At 51.4% G+C, this 17,738-nt stretch overlaps 7 protein-coding genes across 7 annotated transcripts; 4 read left to right on the top strand and 3 right to left on the bottom strand.

Annotated features, from left to right (window-relative positions):
* Window positions 1–2,004: 2,004 nt before the first annotated feature.
* J3458_013182 (uncharacterized protein) lies at window positions 2,005–2,385 on the top strand (the record flags this gene model as incomplete). Its single annotated transcript, XM_007813362.2, has 1 exon — window positions 2,005–2,385. One exon carries the CDS (start codon window positions 2,005–2,007, stop codon window positions 2,383–2,385), a length of 381 nt encoding a protein of 126 aa, XP_007811553.2.
* A 12-nt stretch (window positions 2,386–2,397) lies between these two features.
* Window positions 2,398–2,778, bottom strand: J3458_013181 (uncharacterized protein; the record flags this gene model as incomplete). The annotated part of the gene is made up of 1 exon (XM_066120293.1): window positions 2,398–2,778. The coding sequence occupies one exon, from the start codon at window positions 2,776–2,778 to the stop codon at window positions 2,398–2,400; it is 381 nt and encodes a 126-aa protein (XP_065974578.1).
* A 1,113-nt stretch (window positions 2,779–3,891) lies between these two features.
* On the top strand, window positions 3,892–4,122 carry J3458_013180 (uncharacterized protein; the record flags this gene model as incomplete). Its single annotated transcript, XM_066120292.1, has 1 exon — window positions 3,892–4,122. One exon carries the CDS (start codon window positions 3,892–3,894, stop codon window positions 4,120–4,122), a length of 231 nt encoding a protein of 76 aa, XP_065974577.1.
* A 6,799-nt stretch (window positions 4,123–10,921) lies between these two features.
* J3458_013179 (uncharacterized protein) lies at window positions 10,922–11,616 on the bottom strand (the record flags this gene model as incomplete). The annotated part of the gene is made up of 3 exons (XM_066120291.1): window positions 10,922–11,132; window positions 11,192–11,258; window positions 11,324–11,616. The coding sequence occupies 3 exons, from the start codon at window positions 11,614–11,616 to the stop codon at window positions 11,025–11,027; spliced, it is 468 nt and encodes a 155-aa protein (XP_065974576.1). The 3' UTR covers window positions 10,922–11,024.
* Window positions 11,617–12,040: 424 nt separating this feature from the next.
* J3458_013178 (uncharacterized protein) lies at window positions 12,041–13,637 on the bottom strand. Its single transcript, XM_066120290.1, has 2 exons — window positions 12,922–13,637; window positions 12,041–12,872 (listed from the first exon to the last, which is right to left on the bottom strand). The coding sequence occupies exons 1-2, from the start codon at window positions 12,994–12,996 to the stop codon at window positions 12,087–12,089; spliced, it is 861 nt and encodes a 286-aa protein (XP_065974575.1). The 5' UTR covers window positions 12,997–13,637; the 3' UTR covers window positions 12,041–12,086.
* A 1,449-nt stretch (window positions 13,638–15,086) lies between these two features.
* J3458_013177 (uncharacterized protein) lies at window positions 15,087–16,854 on the top strand (the record flags this gene model as incomplete). The annotated part of the gene is made up of 4 exons (XM_066120289.1): window positions 15,087–15,354; window positions 15,461–15,768; window positions 15,829–15,962; window positions 16,038–16,854. 4 exons carry the CDS (start codon window positions 15,087–15,089, stop codon window positions 16,852–16,854), a joined length of 1,527 nt encoding a protein of 508 aa, XP_065974574.1.
* A 507-nt stretch (window positions 16,855–17,361) lies between these two features.
* Window positions 17,362–17,721, top strand: J3458_013176 (uncharacterized protein; the record flags this gene model as incomplete). The annotated part of the gene is made up of 1 exon (XM_007813359.2): window positions 17,362–17,721. The coding sequence occupies one exon, from the start codon at window positions 17,362–17,364 to the stop codon at window positions 17,719–17,721; it is 360 nt and encodes a 119-aa protein (XP_007811550.2).
* Between the last annotated feature and the right edge of the window lie 17 nt (window positions 17,722–17,738).

The raw sequence follows: 17,738 nt of genomic DNA, 5'->3' as shown, positions 1-17,738 counted from the left end.
AATCAGCCAGCCATGGGGTACTCCAAGTGGTGTAGCTGGACTAGAATTTCTATGAGCTCGTCGAGAAATCTTCGTCGCTGCTTTTCCGTAGCGTTGGGCAGTGCCTTCATATCGAGGGATTGGCCAGCGACATGATTAGAGATAATAAACGCCAACGCCTCGCAGCCGTTGTTAGTCAACGTCGTGTCTTCCCCAAAAGCTCGAACTAGGGGGACAGGAATCGTCCATTCATGCCAAAAGTATCTATTTGACTCAATATTCTGTATCAGACGCTCACTACACATGTGTATTATAGAGCAAAGGGAGGTGTTGTTACCGCATCGCGGCAACTTCGCTCCGGCACTTCATCCAGACCTTGTCGACAACCGGATGGACGGGATTCCCACAACCCACATAGTTCCGTCGTTGAATTGTAAAAAAAGAAGCAGACGTTAAAACTCCCATTACCGCGTCCAACATTTTCCATGGCTTTTGACCGTTATGTCGCGAGGCCAGCCGGCCTATAGCATCCTCGTCAATATTCTGGATGGACTGATCGATTTGTCATCAATTTGCTCGGCGGTCAGAGGGAACCTTGTTGGCGAGTCTCCAAGAAACTGGTAGTAAAGTCGCTGCTCTTTCGACAGTTGGCCGGCCCTATTATCCTCTTGTCCTGTCGCCGCAACGGTGGCAGGCAGTCGCCTCGGTTTGCGCCAGGGACGCTACAGAGATCCGGAGCTCCATAAAATATGGACCAGTATAGAATCGGCATGATTCGTCATGTGTGTCGCTTGCTGGGTTTCGCTCATTTTAAATGTTAGATGTACAAATGACCCGACGCAATACCTGAACTGAGAAATGAAAAGAAAGAGTCCTGGGAAGAAGCACGATGCAAAAGATATCACTACTAGTTAGAGAGTTAGGTAGGGTAATACTAGGTGTTAGGTTGTGATGAGATTAAAAAGCTCGCCACTTATAATCCTAGAGCGAACACTGTACAAATACTAGAGAATCATCACACAAAAATTACACCACTAGGCCAAAAGTGAAGCTCGACTAATGAGGGTGGATTATCTTGGATATACGGAGTAGTACGTGCGACAAGATTTACGGGGTACACGTGTAGGGCCATGTGTGTAATTGTCGCGTATCTGCACCTTACACACGACTAGAATCTTATACTACGAGGCCGACATATAACCTAATAAGAGACGATTAATAAAATGAAAAGCTTTTAATATTCATTTTCATTAACTTAAATACTTAATTAAATTTTCAACAGTTAAACATCACTTTATCGCTTATGCTAATTAGGTTATTTTCTCGCTCCAAGTATCAGTGTACCAGACCTTCCTAGTATAACAAGTTCAACAATCGCCGAATACGTGGAGTTTAGCTGCCGGCAGTCAACCAACCATTGTTGACGAAAAAAGCCGAGCACTCGGCTTATTAGCAATGTGCCAACAAGTGCCGCCATACGAGTATACGATATAAAGAGTGTTGTCGTTGCGAATTTCGGATGTATTGGGGCAAGCTTTCTTCCTCATATGTTATTTACAATGGCTGAGTCTACTCTACAAACATACAATGCTAACTGCAGCATGGATATACCATCTGAGCGAGAAGAGCCCAAACCTCCCGCAGACTGGCCCGAAGGAGGCACCAGGGCGTGGTTAGTGGTCGTAGGAGGCTTTTGCGTGTCATTTTCGACATTTGGATACTCGAATGCATATGGGTATGGCTCCCCAGTCATCCCTTACTTCATCTTGATTCCTTGAGAATGCCACTATTATACCTCAACGCAGCATTTACCCAGACTACTATTCCCAACACATGCTTTCACATGAAACACAGTCGACTATATCTTGGATTGGATCCGTCCAGCTATTCTTCTTGTATGCCGGTGGCGTCATCGGAGGACCACTGTTCGACCGCTACGGCGCCAAAGCAAGTACACCTGTATTCCCCTCTTGACTTGGCTAACACCAGTGACTGCAATAGGTGATACCGCTCCCGGGGCTCATAATGGTTGTGGCAATCATGATGACTTCGCTGTGTACCCAGTACTATCAGTTTATGCTGGCTCAGGGCATCTTGGGGGGGCTTGCTTCAGCCATGACCGGCGTCAGCCACTACTTCCACAAACGTCGCGCTGCTGCCCTTGGAGTAACCGTCACCGGATCATCCCTCGGAGGCGTGGTGTTTCCCATTATGCTCAGCAGGATGATCAAGTCTCTCGGGTTCGCCTGGTCGGTGCGCGTTGTGGGATTTGTGATCCTGGCCACCATAACAATCGCCATCCTCACAGTCAAAGAACGGCTGGCCCCTCGCCACGGCAGCATTCTCTTACCCTCGGCCTTTAAACAAGTTCCATATACGCTCGTCGTCGTGGGCATCTTCTCATGACACTTGGTCTTTTTACGCCCTTCTTCTACCTGCGCAGTTTGCGCAGCGGCAAGGGATGAAGGACGACCTGGCTTCATACATGCTCTCCATCTTGAACGCGGCATCGGTGTTTGGCAGATCTTTGCCGGGGGTAGTGGCCGACAGAATCGGACGGTACAACGCTTTGGTGATTGAGGGGACATGGAGCGGCATTTTGCTGTTATGCTGGCCTGCAGTATCATCAAACGCCAGCGTCATAATCTTTGCCATCCTATACGGGTTCTTCTCCGGAGGCATCATATCGTTAATGTCTCCGTGCTTCGCCCAAGTTATGCCACAGTCCAACCAGATCGGGACGTATCTCGGAATGGCCATGGCCATGTTAGGTGTTGCCGCCTTGGCTGGAACACCCATTACCGGAGCCTTGCTCGAATCCGGCGGCGGCTATACACACCCTGCCGTTTTCAGTGGTGTGGTAATGCTAGCTGGGGCAGTGATATCGGCCGTTGCTCGCTAGTGGCAAAATACGGCATTGCTTGCAAAGGTATCGTCGCATGTGTTACTCTTCAACCGTTGCTCAGGGGCCCGGGGCGCGCAGCTTTCCATTCAGCCGCCACTCAAGGGGTCAACGCAGCGTTTTGTCTTTTCAAGACTGGAAATGGTACTCTATTCTATCTCCCAGAGGCTGGTCATCCATCTTCAACTAATCTAAGCTGGGCTGATTGCCCATGTCAACACTGATGCCCCGGTTCTGTCCCGACCATTGCTGGCTCAACCCGAGCACTGGCTCCAACGTAGGTACCAAGGCATTTAGCACATTTATTTCTCGGGATTTGTGAAGATTGGTGGTCATAGGTCGTAGGATGCGGGCAAGTTCCGTAAGACCGGGCGTTTTGGTGTCGACGGGATATAGAAATGTTGGGATTACTACCTCGCTGGAGAATGACGGGATGGACAGTTCTTTTCTTGGAAGGCAGTACCAATATTGAACATCAAGTCCCTACTAGCCACCTTTCCCGTGCGAACCGTATTCAAACCATGCAACTATCCGCAAAAGTCGATGCTCGTCCTCGCTTCGAAAAAATCAGCGTGTTGTATTGCATGAGCCGTCCTGCCCCTCTCGAGGGAATTTATCTTCATAATGGCCATCCTCCTGGGCACCGGGCCAGAGTCTCTGTTCAACTCTCACACGGATTTCGCTCGTTGCACCCGAGGGCTTACACATACTTCAGTTACTCGTCAACATGCTCGAATCGGCCATCCCAGATCATCTCCAATGCAAGAGGAGTCAGCCGGCCAGTACTCGAAAAGGTTACGCACCGCCATTCCCTATATACAGCGCTCGGTTTCACCAAAGGCGAAAGAGTTGGTCATGGCCATAATCGGCGCCTATTTTCCCTCTGCGAAGCTTGATAGTTTAGGGACAATGTCTATAATCACGGCGTTCATGGATGCTAGCCCTTTTAGGCCGTCTTGCTGGGAAACTGTCTCGACCACCGATGTCTTGGCTTCTGCAACGTAGCTATCATGGCTTACTGGCCAAGCAAAGCCGACTATGCAGAATGGGCAGAGAGCAGCGGGTCCCAGAAATGGTGGACAGAACTGAGCGCAGACGAGCAACAACACGGCTGGTTCCGCGAGGTGTTCTTCCCTCCCGTAGAGCGATTCGAGACAGCATTTTCGAACAATGAGATTCCGGAAGGCGCGGCTCATATGTGGGAAGTTATAAGCGGCGAAATACGGAAACATACATACTGAGGCAGCATGCGAGATGGCCTCCCCATCGCCCAGACAGACCGTCTTGCCGGAGATAAGGCCTCGATAAGCACTGCCAAATGAAGCTGTCCCATGTATTATCGCGTTTACGTGCCGGGCAAGAAAAACCTGGGCATTATCCGTTCGGGCCAAAACTGGGGCGCAACGAACCCCCACGAACGGAAATTATTCAGCCGAAGGCTGACTCTACATTAATCCATAAGTTTTCCGAATAATGAGGGTTTGGTGCAGGCTTGACAAATAAGTTTCTATTGGTCCAAATTTTGTATGGGAAATCGCGAAAGAAGGCTGGATTGGTTGGTGGCTCTAGAAAAGTGGGTAAAGGACAGCCACCGTCTGTCGGTGCTTCTTTGTTTACTTCTCTGTTTACAATCGTTTACAATCGTTTACAATCGTTTACAATCGCTAAATTTGCCCAGCGATCTGTTCGTTTGCTTGGCCAGCAGCCTTTCTTCCATTATTGAAACAGATGTACCGCATGGTTGGGTATGGATTATGATTCTAGGGGTAATATTAGTCCTAGATCTGAATTGGCAGTCCATTGCCCGTCTTGCGACCGAACAAAATCACCAAGTAATTTCGTTAGCAGGAGGAAATCTGCCAATCCAACTACAACCTGTCTGGAATGCCGGGACCACCGCAATTCCGAGGTAACTGACACCATTGATATACTATATATGCCTCCCTAACCTGATCAAGCGTGCCAGGTCCAAAGGTGCCGTCCTTGCATTGAGAAAGCTGGCTGTCCGTCCTACCTCAGCTGAGAGATCTGCCCCGAAAAGAACCGACAGAGACGCTGGCCTATCGCCTCCTAACCAGAGATCTGGAACCCAACCTACATCGCCAGAGAAGCTACGGCAACAACATACAGCTAGGAGTTTGTTCGGAGAGCCAGGCAGCCAGCCGCAGATAGTGCTGGGGACGCCGATCCCACCAACCCAAGCGAGCTCGCGGCTCTTCCGGGCTCTAGCTCCCTCACCGCCTGTGCCGCCCTCGACCGATCCTGTCGCCTCACATTCTGATCCATCTACTGTCCGAAGCAGCACGACTGGTGTGGACTACTCTTACCTGGCTGTTAGGTTCCACAAGGGCGGGAAGGACTCGCAAGATGATGCCTCCAAGGCCGGCGCCAGGGCCAAGCAGGCCACTATTCGGCGCGACCATCGTTCACGACGCCGTGCAGGGGAGGCTGTGTCACTAACTCCCACAATCTCTCAACTCGGCGTCTTTGAAGGTTCTGATGGTCCTGGAGAAGGTATCCTTGTGCTGTGGTCCCGGCAGTTTGTTCAAGCTAACCACGGAACGTAGCTGGGAGTCAAGATCGACTACAGGCAAATGAGCTCCCAGATGGGGATGGAATGACCAAGGAAGCGGATGACAGGGGACAGTTCTCTGAATCTGATGTTGACGTCGAGGACTATTTCAACTTGCTGCTTTCACCTGCTCGACCACGGAAGTACCTCGAACACCTAGGGGTAGAGTCTGATTCCGATCTAGGGGACGAAGACGGGAACGATAATAGCAATGCCTTGGACGAAAGCCCTCTTCGCTATTGCTCGCGGCAGCCTTCCAGAAAGTCAGGGCCTCGTCGCCGTGCTCGCCGTGGTCCTGCCCCTGGTACAGGAGGGCGGCCAAAAAAATCTCAAAGGCAAACTCGATCGTCGGGGCCGCCACGACGGTACCGGAGTCCAGTGATGATTCCACCTGAAGAATCGGCCGTATTTCACGCACAAGATCCGGTGTGGAATGGGGACCTGGACGCTTGCGCCTTGACCTGTCGTGATAAAGCAATCCTCCGTGAGTTCTGGACAAAGCTGGACAATGACCAAATGCAATTTTGTGGTCGATGTCAAGAGCGTTGGTTCCAGATGAAGATCGATTCTGATGGCATTTGTGCGCGTTGCTGTCGAAAGGATGATAAACGCGGCCCTGAAGAGCCGTACTTCTTCTCTGTGGACAACCAGTTGGATTTTGGCTCCGTACCGACTCAATTGCCTCAGCTTACACCTACTGAAGAGTCTTTAATAGGCCGTGTTCACGTCCACGTGAATATTATGCTTGTGCGGGGCCAGCAGTACAAATATCGGGGACATGTTGTTCACTTTCTCCGCGAGGTTGGCTTGGTGTACAACCAACTCCCGCTTTTGCCGCGGGAGTTGAACACTGTATTACTCCGTCCTTCCAATACGTCGTCCCATGCAAACCTTAGCCGGCAATTCACCCGCCAGTTCCGTGTACGCCGCCAGCCAGTTGCCATATGGCTTAACTACCTCCGGCGCCATCATCCTGGCTATCGATGCATCGTCATCGACGAAGAGCGGCTGAGTCAATTGCCTCAAGATGGCAATGTCCTGGACGACATCCCCCAGAGCCAGGTGGAGGCTGCCGAAGTTGGACCCGAGGAAGATGAGGAGGCAGAACCGGACCTGGAGGACGAGGCTGCGGTGCCGGACCTTTTGGCCAAGGACACGGAGCTCGATGCTCTGCGGTCTATTCTTGCCGGAGAACCAGAAGCTGAACCAAGGCTTTCCACAAGCTTCCAGGAGCAGGTGCAGCACGAGCTGCAGCTTCCGAATATACGGCGCACACCCATTAATGAGTTCAATCGCTCTCATGCCCTACTCTCCTTAGCTTTTCCCTGCCTCTTTCCTGACGGGAGAGCCGACTTTGTTGAGCCTCGGCTACGGTCAATCGACTACAAGGACTACATCGAGCACGCGATGCGCTGGCATGACGGGCGTTTTGCACGCCACCCGACCTTCCGCTTCGTCGCCTTCAATACTCTGATGCGGTCACAGGCCCGTGCACGGTCCAAATTCTTCGTGAAGCAACACGATGGTAGTCATGAACCGCTCACACGGGAGCAGCTTGTTCAGGCACTGGAGCACAGCGAGGACCCTGAGGCGCAGGTGCTAATCAACTCAATCACAAGACATGCGGTACCTATTCGCGGCACGCGCCCCTTCTGGAACAGGAAGAGGCAGGACCTCGAGGCCTATGCCTACAACCTTGGATGTCCTGGTGCATTCATCACATTCAGCCCGGCAGATTTACACTGGCGGAGTCTCTACCAGCACATGCCCCGATATGATGAATGGCTGGCTGCGTCCGAGTCCGAGAGGATGGGTCTCTCGCGCCAACTTTTGCGTCAGAATCCTCACATTGCTGCTTTCCATTTCTACCGCCGATACTGTTTCTTTCGAGATATCGTGTTAAGCAAGAAGTTCAACATTACGGATTACTGGGATCGGTATGAATGGCAAGGGCGTGGCAGTCCGCACAACCATGGCCTGTACTGGATGGAGAATTGCCCAAGAGTCGACATGGTGGATGAAGCCGCTCGTGATGTTTTTGCACGCACGTGGGGATTCCACATCACTGCCATTAATCCTGAGCCGACTAGGACTATGCCCCAGGGTGAGGGTAACCCCCTGAGCGTAGATCCACTGAGTACAGAACTGACATTCCTGCGTCTCTCACAAATCGTCAACCGCTGCCAGCGCCACAGATGCAATACCACATACTGCTTACGCGTAAGGAAGAGAACCGTTGATCTGGCGAGGGATATGGAAGGCGCTGCTGCAGATATCGAGGCGGCCAATGCGGCCAATCCAGAGCGGGAGTGTCGTTTTGACTTTCCTCGTGCCTTGCGGGAGCTGGCCGCAGTGATCAGGAAGGAAGGCAAGTCGTACTATGTCTTCGAGGCGGCGCGGAATGACAACCTCATGAATCACTTCAATCCCGCCATTATACTAGGCTGGCTAGCCAATATCGACATATCTCCTTGCACCAGCCTACAGGCGGTTATTACGTACGCTGCCAAGTATTGCAGCAAATCTGAGAAGAAGACTGAGCCTTACTGTAAGCTTGCAGACCAGGTTTTGCCGCACACGGCACACCTTCAGCCGCTATTATCCTTCTCCTCTCGCCTGATGAATAAGCTGATTGCCGAGAGAGATTACTCGGCGCAGGAGATTTCCCATCTTCTCCTTAACATTCCTCTGCAGGAAGGCACGCGGATGGTGGTCTCTGTCGACTGCCGTCCTTTGGAGCAACATGCACGTTCGTATCGCGTGGATGAAGATGTCAACGAGACCGTCGGCAGCTACAGGAGGTATCTCGAGAGAAATGACCAGCACGAGGATGCAACTTACCTCGAGTACCTGCAATCGTATAATCTCAAGACGTGGAGGAGACTCGCTGCCAACGCGAAGAAGAGAGTCCTGTCTTACTTTCCTCGATACAGGTCCGTGGAGGCATCTCCCCAGTTTGGTGACTTCTGCCGTGTTAAATTGATGATGGCTCATCCGCATCGCTCTCCAGAGGAGTTGCTCACCGTGGGCGGGCAGCGGTTCGATTCCTTCGCGGCTGCGTACAGGTTTTGCAGAGAGCAGCACCGTGACACCCATGCGGACGATCATTATGGGGAGCCAGATACAAATGAATTGAGGGCTGAGGACGACGAATTTGAGCTTGAGGTCCATGAAGAGCCCATTGTGGATGAAGACTGGCATGAACTCGCCCGCATGCTTCCCGACCGCCCGCTGGAGGAAGAGGATATCGACATGCTCGGCCGCCGAGACATCGACATCAATTATGATTGGACCCCTCACGTTGGACGGTATACTGATGACGGTATTCTCAAGGGCGACTACTGGAAGCAACGCAAGGCGGCAAACCGCCTTGACCTTGATGTGGATCATCAGCCCTTGGAAGCTCGAGATTCCCTAAACCGGGATCAGCGCTTAGTATACGATACCGTGATGGACCACTTCCTGAATCAGGAACCCTCTCAGTTGCTGCTCCATGTGGATGGTGGAGGTGGTACCGGGAAGTCATACCTCATTAATTTGCTCTCCGCGCACCTCCAAGCCGCTGCTGCCGGGAGAGGGACACCTGTTTGGCGTGCCGCGCCCACTGGCGTCGCGGGAAATCAGATATCGGGCACTACTTTGCACTCCCTGTTACACCTTCCAATCAACAAGGACTTCAAGCCCCTCTCGCCCACTGACATGGCCCAGCTCCAGAAGAAGCTGAAGGACATCAACTACCTGATCATCGATGAGAAGAGCATGCTGGGACTGCGACAGCTTTCTTGGATCGATGACCGCCTGCGCGAGGCGTTCCCGAGTAGGAATGAGGAGTTCTTTGGTAGTCTTAACATCCTTCTGGTTGGCGACTTCTTCCAGCTTCCACCCGTGCTACAGAAGCCGCTCTATTACGATAAAGAGGTGCAGGGAGTGGAGATCAAAGGCAGGAACGCATATAGACGCTTCGATAAATCAGTCTTCTTGAAGGTTGTCCAACGGCAACGGGGCGACGATCAGAAGGCGTTTCGCACAGCTCTCGAGGAATTGCGGCTCCTCCAACTGTCAGTCGAGTCCTGGAAACTCCTTTCCGGTCGAGTACAGGCGAAGCTAGATGATCTGGAGGTCGCCAGGTTCGCCAACGCCTTGCGAGTATACGCCACGAAAGATAGGGTGAACGAATATAACCACTACCACCTCGACCGCCTCGGCCGGCCAGTCATTCAGGTCAAGGCTAAGAATGTCGGCCTTGGCGCGGCTGCGGCGCCTGATGACAAGGCGGGCAACCTTGCGAAGCAGATCCCTATATGCATTGGCGCCCGTCTGATGCTGACATCTAACCTTTGGCAGCCAGTTGGTCTCTGCAACGGCGCTCGCGGTACCGTTTACGATATCGGCTGGGCACCGGGGGCTGACCCAGTCCAAGACCCTCCCTGTGTTATCATGATGGAGTTTGACAAGTACAGTGGACCTGTGTTCCTGACCACCGCTGATGGCAGAAAGATTGTCCCGATTCTCCCAGTAGACAGGGACTTCCTCATCGGAAGCACTCTCTGCACTCGCACGCAGTTTCCCCTGATCGTATGCTACGCCATTACGGTTCACAAGTCGCAGAGCATCACTGAAGATGTCATCGTGACAGATCTCTCCTGTCGGGACTTTCAGACTGGTTTAAGCTACGTAGCTGTCTCTCGCGTAAAAACGCTCCAGGGCTTGATGCTGGATGCGCCCTTTGATCGTGGTCACCTGTTTTACGAGTCTCCACCAGAGGGTATGAAGATGAAGATGAGGGATGAGCGGCATAGAAGACGACAGGTCCTTACACGGAATCCATATAGGTCAGACCACGGCTCTGCATAACTAGATAGCTAGCTAAATGTAATGGCTTAATAGTTGCTTGGCCCAAGGACTCCCAGCCTTCGGATGATCGTACCCCTTGCACCCACAGCTCTAACGTGCAAGGGGTGGCGTAGTATTTTACTGATTTCGCTTCAAGTTCACGCATGGACCACTTTCAACACCAAATTCAATGCCATTGTCGTAGTCGTACAGAATAGCCTTAAATAAAGACATCCAATAGATATGCCAATGTGCTTTTCGTGTGTAGGCAGGCTCGCCGAGTCAGATTGGGCTGACAGGGAAGTCAGGAGGACGAAAGGAATCACGCTTTGAAGACGCATGTTTAATAATTTAGTGTGCCTGGACGGAGTTTTAGGAAAAGATAATCAAGACTCGGCAAGAATTCCGCAGCTCCCCCTTTTAAATATATATGTTCATTATCCCTCGGAGAGAGCAAGTACCGGGACCACGTAATATATGACGCACATCCAAGACAAAATGCTGTCCGATGCCGTCCCAAGCAAGCCGAATAGTGCGTGTGCTACTCCGTTGTGCGGCGTCGAGAGGGTTCTATGCGACTGATGCGCGGTATTATCACACCGAGTAATGCGGGATAGTCAGACTCGGGAGAAAACGGCAGCATTATGGCAAACTATTTTAACAGATATGTATATGATAAAATATTGCGCGAGATAAGCTGGCATTATATAAGAGCAGCAATATTTGTATCGTATAATCTCACGCGTTCCATGAAAACAATGGAAGATGGGACGCCTCGGTGTCAGGATCCTCCAAGAAGGAACCAAAATTAATATCATTTAGAAGAAAGTCCATATCGTCGGGTGTCTATGTCTATTGTCAGCAACAGAGTTTAATGTGCATTAGAGGTGCTGAAGGTATCTTACAAGAGTGTGAAAAAAATCCGCGTCGTGGTCACGAGCCGCACCAGAGTTTGCCTCACTGGCATAGGTGCTATGAGCTGTTAATATCCCACCACTTGTCTCGGAGCTACGCAAATAGGCCATGTTGGGACCCACATCGGAGTAGTTGAAGATCTGTGCAGGGCATTATAAACGACTCTGCTCACACGTACCACTTTCTCGCTAACGTCTTTAGCCCAAGTAGCCGAAGATGTTGGAATATACAGCGACTTGACTAGCCCAATTATCATGGAAAAAACGTAGTAATCGCTTACACCTTCTAGTGTTAACGTGACTCGCTTCTCCACGATTCGCCAGGCATGTTCCACGGGCGATGTAAATGGCCCGACGAGTTCCGGAATGGACGAAATAATGTTTAATGCTGATAGAATTTTAGTATTAAAACACATGATAAGTCATTAAAGCTAAGGTATAGCTCGTGGCAAAGATTCATTACAGCGAAGAGTAGTCCGACCCGACAAGCTGTTTCTGTAACAAGCCGTTATTAATTAAGCGAACGGTATTGACTTGGAATCACGACTACTGTGTCGAGCCTTGCTTGGCGGCAAACTGCCGTTATAGCGGTTGGCGGCGTTTAAATGGCGGCAGCAACATGCACCAGCAGAAGATATTGGTTCAAGATGATGCTCAGTGACGTCTCCAAATGCACCATCACCGAGTGTTTTGGACTGCCTAAATGAGACTCACCCCACGCTAGCACTTTTTGTAAAGACTAAGTCAATGAATCCGCAAAGGCTAGAATTCGATCAATCTCGGTATTACTCTGACAGCCGTTTACCACGGCGCAAATCTCAGATCGAGTGGCATATGATTGTCGTAGAAATACCTGGAACAAAGAGCCCGTCCACGTGCCTAGTGGCTAAGACGTCACTTCTTGGGTGCCTGATAGAGTCATGACTTCACCATCTTCGTTTACTGGCGCCTGCGTATTAAACTCATCCTGTCTAATGCTAGGGGGCATTCCGCGCTCCATTGCAGCCAGCAAGTCAAGCTCAGTTATTGTCGCCCACAGCCTTCGCCGCATCTCGCGATAAAATGGAGAGATTGGAGCCTCTGACCCAACTTCCCGGTGATACCCTGCCGCCATTGCCCACCGTACCGATGCCCCCGTCGATGCCCAAAGCGTAGTCTCGTGGATATAGTTTGCCCTTTTCGCAACCAGCAACAGACATTGAACTTGTAACGAGGGCAAGCTCTCCACAGAGGTTGGATGTTGGGAGTTTAGCCAGGATTCCGCGGCTTGAATCCATTTTTTTGCCATTTCGATGGGTTCTGGACTCGCGACCAGCGTGGCAGCCTCATGTCGCGTGGCTGATGCGATGGCCATGATGAGACACAACTGAACTAGAAAGTTTTCTGAAGTTTCCTCAGCAGTCTCCCAGTGGCGGTTGTACTGACGGTAAAGAGATGGAATGTAAAGAACACGGTGAGTGACCTCGACATGGTCAAGGTAGGTTTGCACCAAGGCGTCCACCACTTCCTTTCGAGGAACCAGGTTCACCAGGCTTTGTGTATCAACCTGGGTCTGATTACTGTGGCCACTCGCCGGCTTTCTACTGGCTTTGAAGAAGATGTCGTCGCACAGCCGGTTGATGAGAGGATACTGGGCTTTCACCTGAGAAATATATCGCGGCAGATGGGCAAACTGAATCGATTAGCCACAGATACCAAATGGGATCATCAGACGCCTATACCTGCTGGTAGAGATTCAAGTGATAACTGAATCCGTAGAATCTAGTTGAAGCTGCTCGACCCTTGAAGTGTATCATGCCTCTGGACGAGATTGTCTGCGGAGGATCGTTTGTCTCTTGCGCGAATGCCTGCGCCGACTGGCCTCGCCCATTTGGCTGCGGACCTTGGACATCCCTCCACAATGCTAATGGAACAGCATCTCCAGGCTCCGGCAAAGACGACTGCGGTATATTTGCAGGAGAGCTGTTCCTGTAATGACACCAGACTCCTGCGGCCTGCCCGTGACCACTCTGGACGCAGCGGTGACACACGGGAACTTCTCGCCCGCACTTCACCTTTCGGCAGTAGCACGGAATGCAAGCGACTGGCGGACGCCGCCTCTTCAAGTCCGGCCTGGGGACTCTTTGGCGAGACGAACCCTAACCTCGGCCCATGTTGCCGTTGGTGGTGCTGGCAAGAATGGTACTGCATGCAATGGGCCGAGATGTTGAAGCAAGGAAAAACTGGGGATGCCGGCATTTTCGGCATTTTCGCGACCACCATTTACTTGCACGTCCTCGAAGGTGGCGGACCATATTGAGCTCCCAGAAATAGTACGCTTTGCTTGTGCGATTCCCATCGCATCGCCATGGTTCACGACACCAAATCCGTTCAAGTACAACTTGGCGGACCTCCAGTCAGACAGGACAAATCATCAAATTTTACATGCGTTAGGCTAGGCTCTATATGGCTCCTAGGAGCTCGTGTCGAACATGCATGCTGGCCAAGTAGGTATTATGAGATGCCCTGGTTTCGAGTCAAGTGGGCAGGGCACCGGCATCTGAAGCCATCGGTGGCAACTATCATCAGGCCAGGCGGAAAATAGATGATGCGTAGAGCGTTGTGCGGCCTTTGGAAACGGTGACGAACAAATGGTGCTTACCCTTCACAGCTCAATTCGTACAAAGCGCGTTCAGACCTTCAGACTCAACTTCTCATTGTGCTTCTAGTATTGTTTGGCAATAGCATTGCAAACTCTCCCCTCCATCTAGTGTGTCCGAATGACTGGTTGCTGCCGTCACCAGGAATGGCCTCCCGTCCCGTCTATCTCGCCAAATCTCGTGCGGCTTCGAGCCAACGCGCCCATTTTGCTATTTTTATTCCGAACTCCCAAGACGCTGGTCAAGATGTCACCCGGGATTTCAAGTCTTTGCCCTGTAAAGGCACCGTCTTCAACGTCGTGGGCGAACCTCTACTCCAAGGCTATGTACTTGAAATCAAAAGAAATCATGACTGCAGCAGTTCACGAGACCTGAGAGAGATGGTTTCACTGGGTCATGTAGACCCGGGCAATTTATAGGATTCCCCATACGACCAACTCGGGGAAGAGAGCCATCCGAGGGGGCTGCTGGAGCGTGAGGCGGCCATGGTAACTCCGCCTCCGCGCGGTATTGACGGTGTATGTACATTGGACCTACACCACGGCGGATATTGCTGATAGCGCGGCAGATCACTACGAAAAGATGTCAGGAGTGGACGATGGAATACCTTTCTCGACTCGAAGAGAAAGGCCTAATCAGCACTGGGGCTGTCAGCATCGCAGAGAGCCACAGAGATCAGCCAACTCACGGCATTTTTGGCCAGAGAGCCGCTTAGAGGCCGGGAAAGTCTTGCACGGGAACATGTTGCGACTCGGCTGCAAGATTAGTGTTGGGATAAAAACGACTAGCGTTACAAGTACTAAGATTAAGTAGTGATAGCTCTTCCCGGGAGTTCTCGTCAGGTTGTGCTTGCAGCTAAGGCAGCGATACGAAACCAGACGCTTTTACAAAGATTTGCAGACTTTTGGCCACATGTTTTCCCATGTTCTGGCAGGCATCCACAGATCAACTCGAAGTATTGCCTTGCGACTCCACAGGGCTGAAGGTGTGATGCTGTGTTAGGCTGACTGGCAAGTTGACGCTGACATCGAGGCACCCAAATAGCTAATCCAGTCAGCAGAGGAGTCTTTTCGTTTTTGCGTCAGACGGCGCATTCAAGCTCCGCCACGAATCGTCATCGTTGTCATCTGCCGGCTTCGAGAGATGCGCTTCCTCGACGTCGATATTCCATTTGCTTGCAACACGTCATCACGCACATCTTGATGGCTGGACGGACGTCTGCTCAGTTTCGCCCGGCCGCAACTACTATGCCAGGCACTAAACAGTGCTGGGAGTGTCGCAAAAGGCGGCTTGTTTGCGACTTTGGGCGCCCGTCATGCATCAAGTGCCGGGACAGAGGAGTGCAATGTCCCGGATATGACCACAAGCCTCTACGATGGGTTGCGCCCGGCGAGACCAGATCCAAGAAGCGAAAGGCCCAGCAGCCCTCCGTTGGCCAGTCAGCTGTGACTCGGATACCACGGGTCGATTTAAAAGATGCCGGTGCCACGGATCTGATACAAGCAATAGACTATTGTAGGTTGTTTTTGCTCTTGAAGCGGCTTATTTCGCTAGGACGAGCTTTCAACTTTTCACATACTTGGATGGTTGGAGGGCTTATGCTAACTTGACCATGACGCAGACAACCGCGTCATATGCCCAGATTTGCTCGCGACGAACAAACGAGCATGTGAAAACCCATTCTTTGCGCCGCCAGCTGCGGCAGCACACATTCTTCCCGCTATCGCGGAAATGGTTGTCTCTACCGCGCTGGGACATCGCATTTTACAGAGCAGCCATTGTTCGACATCTGACCGAGTAGCGTTGGCAACCAAGCTGCAACACCACCGAGGGTTGGCCATTCGGTTGATGGCGGACGTCTTGGCCACGGACGGCATGCGGACAAGTGACGAGATGCTCGCTTGTGTCTTGGTGTTTTTGTTTGCCGAGGTGAGGATCACTCCGAGCGACTTTGGCGAGCATCAAGTTACTGATTGGTCCTATTCCCAGATACAACAATCCATTTCATCCTCTTGGCGTCAACACGCGGATGCAGCTTGGACGATAATCAACTCACGTGGCGGCCTGGGTGACTTGATACATAGCCGCGCGCCATTTTGCCATTTGTTTCGCTATTTTACCATGTGAGTCGCTCCATTGACATAATCTGGTGCGTGCCATGCCTACTTGCTGACTTGCCGACGCTTGATGCATTGCAGCATCGACGTATTTGGTGCGACTACTTCGCCGCCGCTCCATCTTGGCCGAGCACGCCGGCAGCTCGATGTCTTGCCGGTGCTACCTACGCTGTATGGCGATGGGCTCCAGACATGCGTGCCATGTCCTCCTGAGCTTTTGGGACATGTCATCCTCGTTAACCACTTTAGGGCAGATTTACGTGGCCTTGCGGGCGAGCAGAAGAAGAATCATCATCTGTTTGCAGCGGCTAGAGCAACGTTGCAGGAAATTTGCAACTTTTCTGTGCACAAATGGGTCGACGACACCGTCCTCCCTAGTTTGTTGATGGATGATGCTGAAGAACCCCGGCGGCATGCAGGCTTGGATTCTAGCCAGACCATGGCTCGGCGATGGATTTGGCTTGCCCTGACATCGGCTTTCAAATCAGCCATGGCAATATACTGCATTGAAGCAATATTTGACGGTCGCACCTTTGAAGCTGAGGACGATGACAGGACATGCAACGCCCTCACCTCCTTTTTTGATGTCCGCATGTTCCACAAGGAAACGCTTCGAACAAACTTACAAACCGTGGCCTCCGACGAGAGAGGGAAGCTTCGAAAATTCACCATTTGGCCATTGGTCGTTCTGGGGGTGGTGACGGACCCGAGTGACGAGGCAGCCAAGAGATTCATAACGGGCGAGCTGAAATGGATTAGTGCAAATGTGGGCATTTCTTCACCTTTGATCGCCACTGAAGTTTTGGGAAAGATTTGGCAAACATCTCGCACCCGGACAGACAAGAAAGACGTGAGGTGGGACGACCTTTTTGAGAAACCGTACATTTTCGCCTTGTAACAAGACTTGGTAGTCCTGTTTGAAAAGATGGTCCTTGAAAAGAAACCTATTTAATCGTATATTAGACTCAAACTATGATTTGCAACACCCAATCCAGATATTCTATAGCACCCTTCTTCTATTACATGGCCCGCTGGAACTGGTCTTGGCAACACCTTTTGTGGCGGCGTTACGAAACGAGCATTGATTAGCACTGGTAGGTCTTGGCCAGTTTTTTTTACCTTTTAGGAAGTATATGCCCATGGCTGTGAAGTCGATAACAATAATCCGGGACCGTGGCACTGCAGCATATACGCCCTACAAGGATACTTCCCTTTGCGGTAAAAAAGATACATCGCGGGCTGCATTAATGTTTGCCATGGTACACGAAATGCCGGAGCTGAGCAACATTATTGCCTCAAGTTACTATATAAAGACCTTTAAAAGCTCAGCTGAGAAGGGACGATGTCTTCTACATTGTTACTTCTCCGAGACGTTTCCCACGTAACTGCACATATGTGTCGCAGAATGCGCAACTTGACAATCCAATCGTTGAGTATATTCTCCTGTTTCCAAGCTACTCTAGCATTCGGAAACCAGTCAGATTTCCCCATACTTGCCGACACCAACCGCGATGGTCTTGTTGACGACTTGGACAGAGACCACAAGCACATGTGGACATCCAACCACGGGGCAATCTTTCCTCACGATATCGGTGACGAGTATCACCGCTGCGCAATTCAAGATGGCAACGGGGCTTCACTCAGTAATTTGGAGCGTGCGAGCTGCAATGATGCGGCAGGGGATGTTCTGATCGCTCCGCGGTACGCGGCGCCCCTTTGCACAGCCGGCAAAATGGCGTATCCAAGTGGCAAGCTCAATTTGTAAAGGCAGCCGACGGTACC

This window comes from Metarhizium acridum, assembly GCF_019434415.1.
Source record: "Metarhizium acridum strain ARSEF 324 chromosome Unknown scaffold_276, whole genome shotgun sequence".
Classification (NCBI taxonomy): Eukaryota; Fungi; Ascomycota; class Sordariomycetes; order Hypocreales; family Clavicipitaceae; genus Metarhizium; species Metarhizium acridum.
The sequence above is the reverse complement of the archived record's forward strand: the minus strand, read 5'-3'. Positions and strand labels throughout refer to the sequence as shown.

What these genes read in the sequence shown, in the direction of transcription:
- J3458_013178 (XM_066120290.1), bottom strand. Translation starts at nt 12,996, where the DNA reads ATGATACACTTCAAGGGTCGAGCAGCTTCAACTAGATTCTACGGATTC. An exon ending in ACTTGAATCTCTACCAGCAG is followed by an intron (nt 12,873 to 12,921) that starts GTATAGGCGTCT and finishes TAATCGATTCAG; the next exon opens with TTTGCCCATCTGCCGCGATA.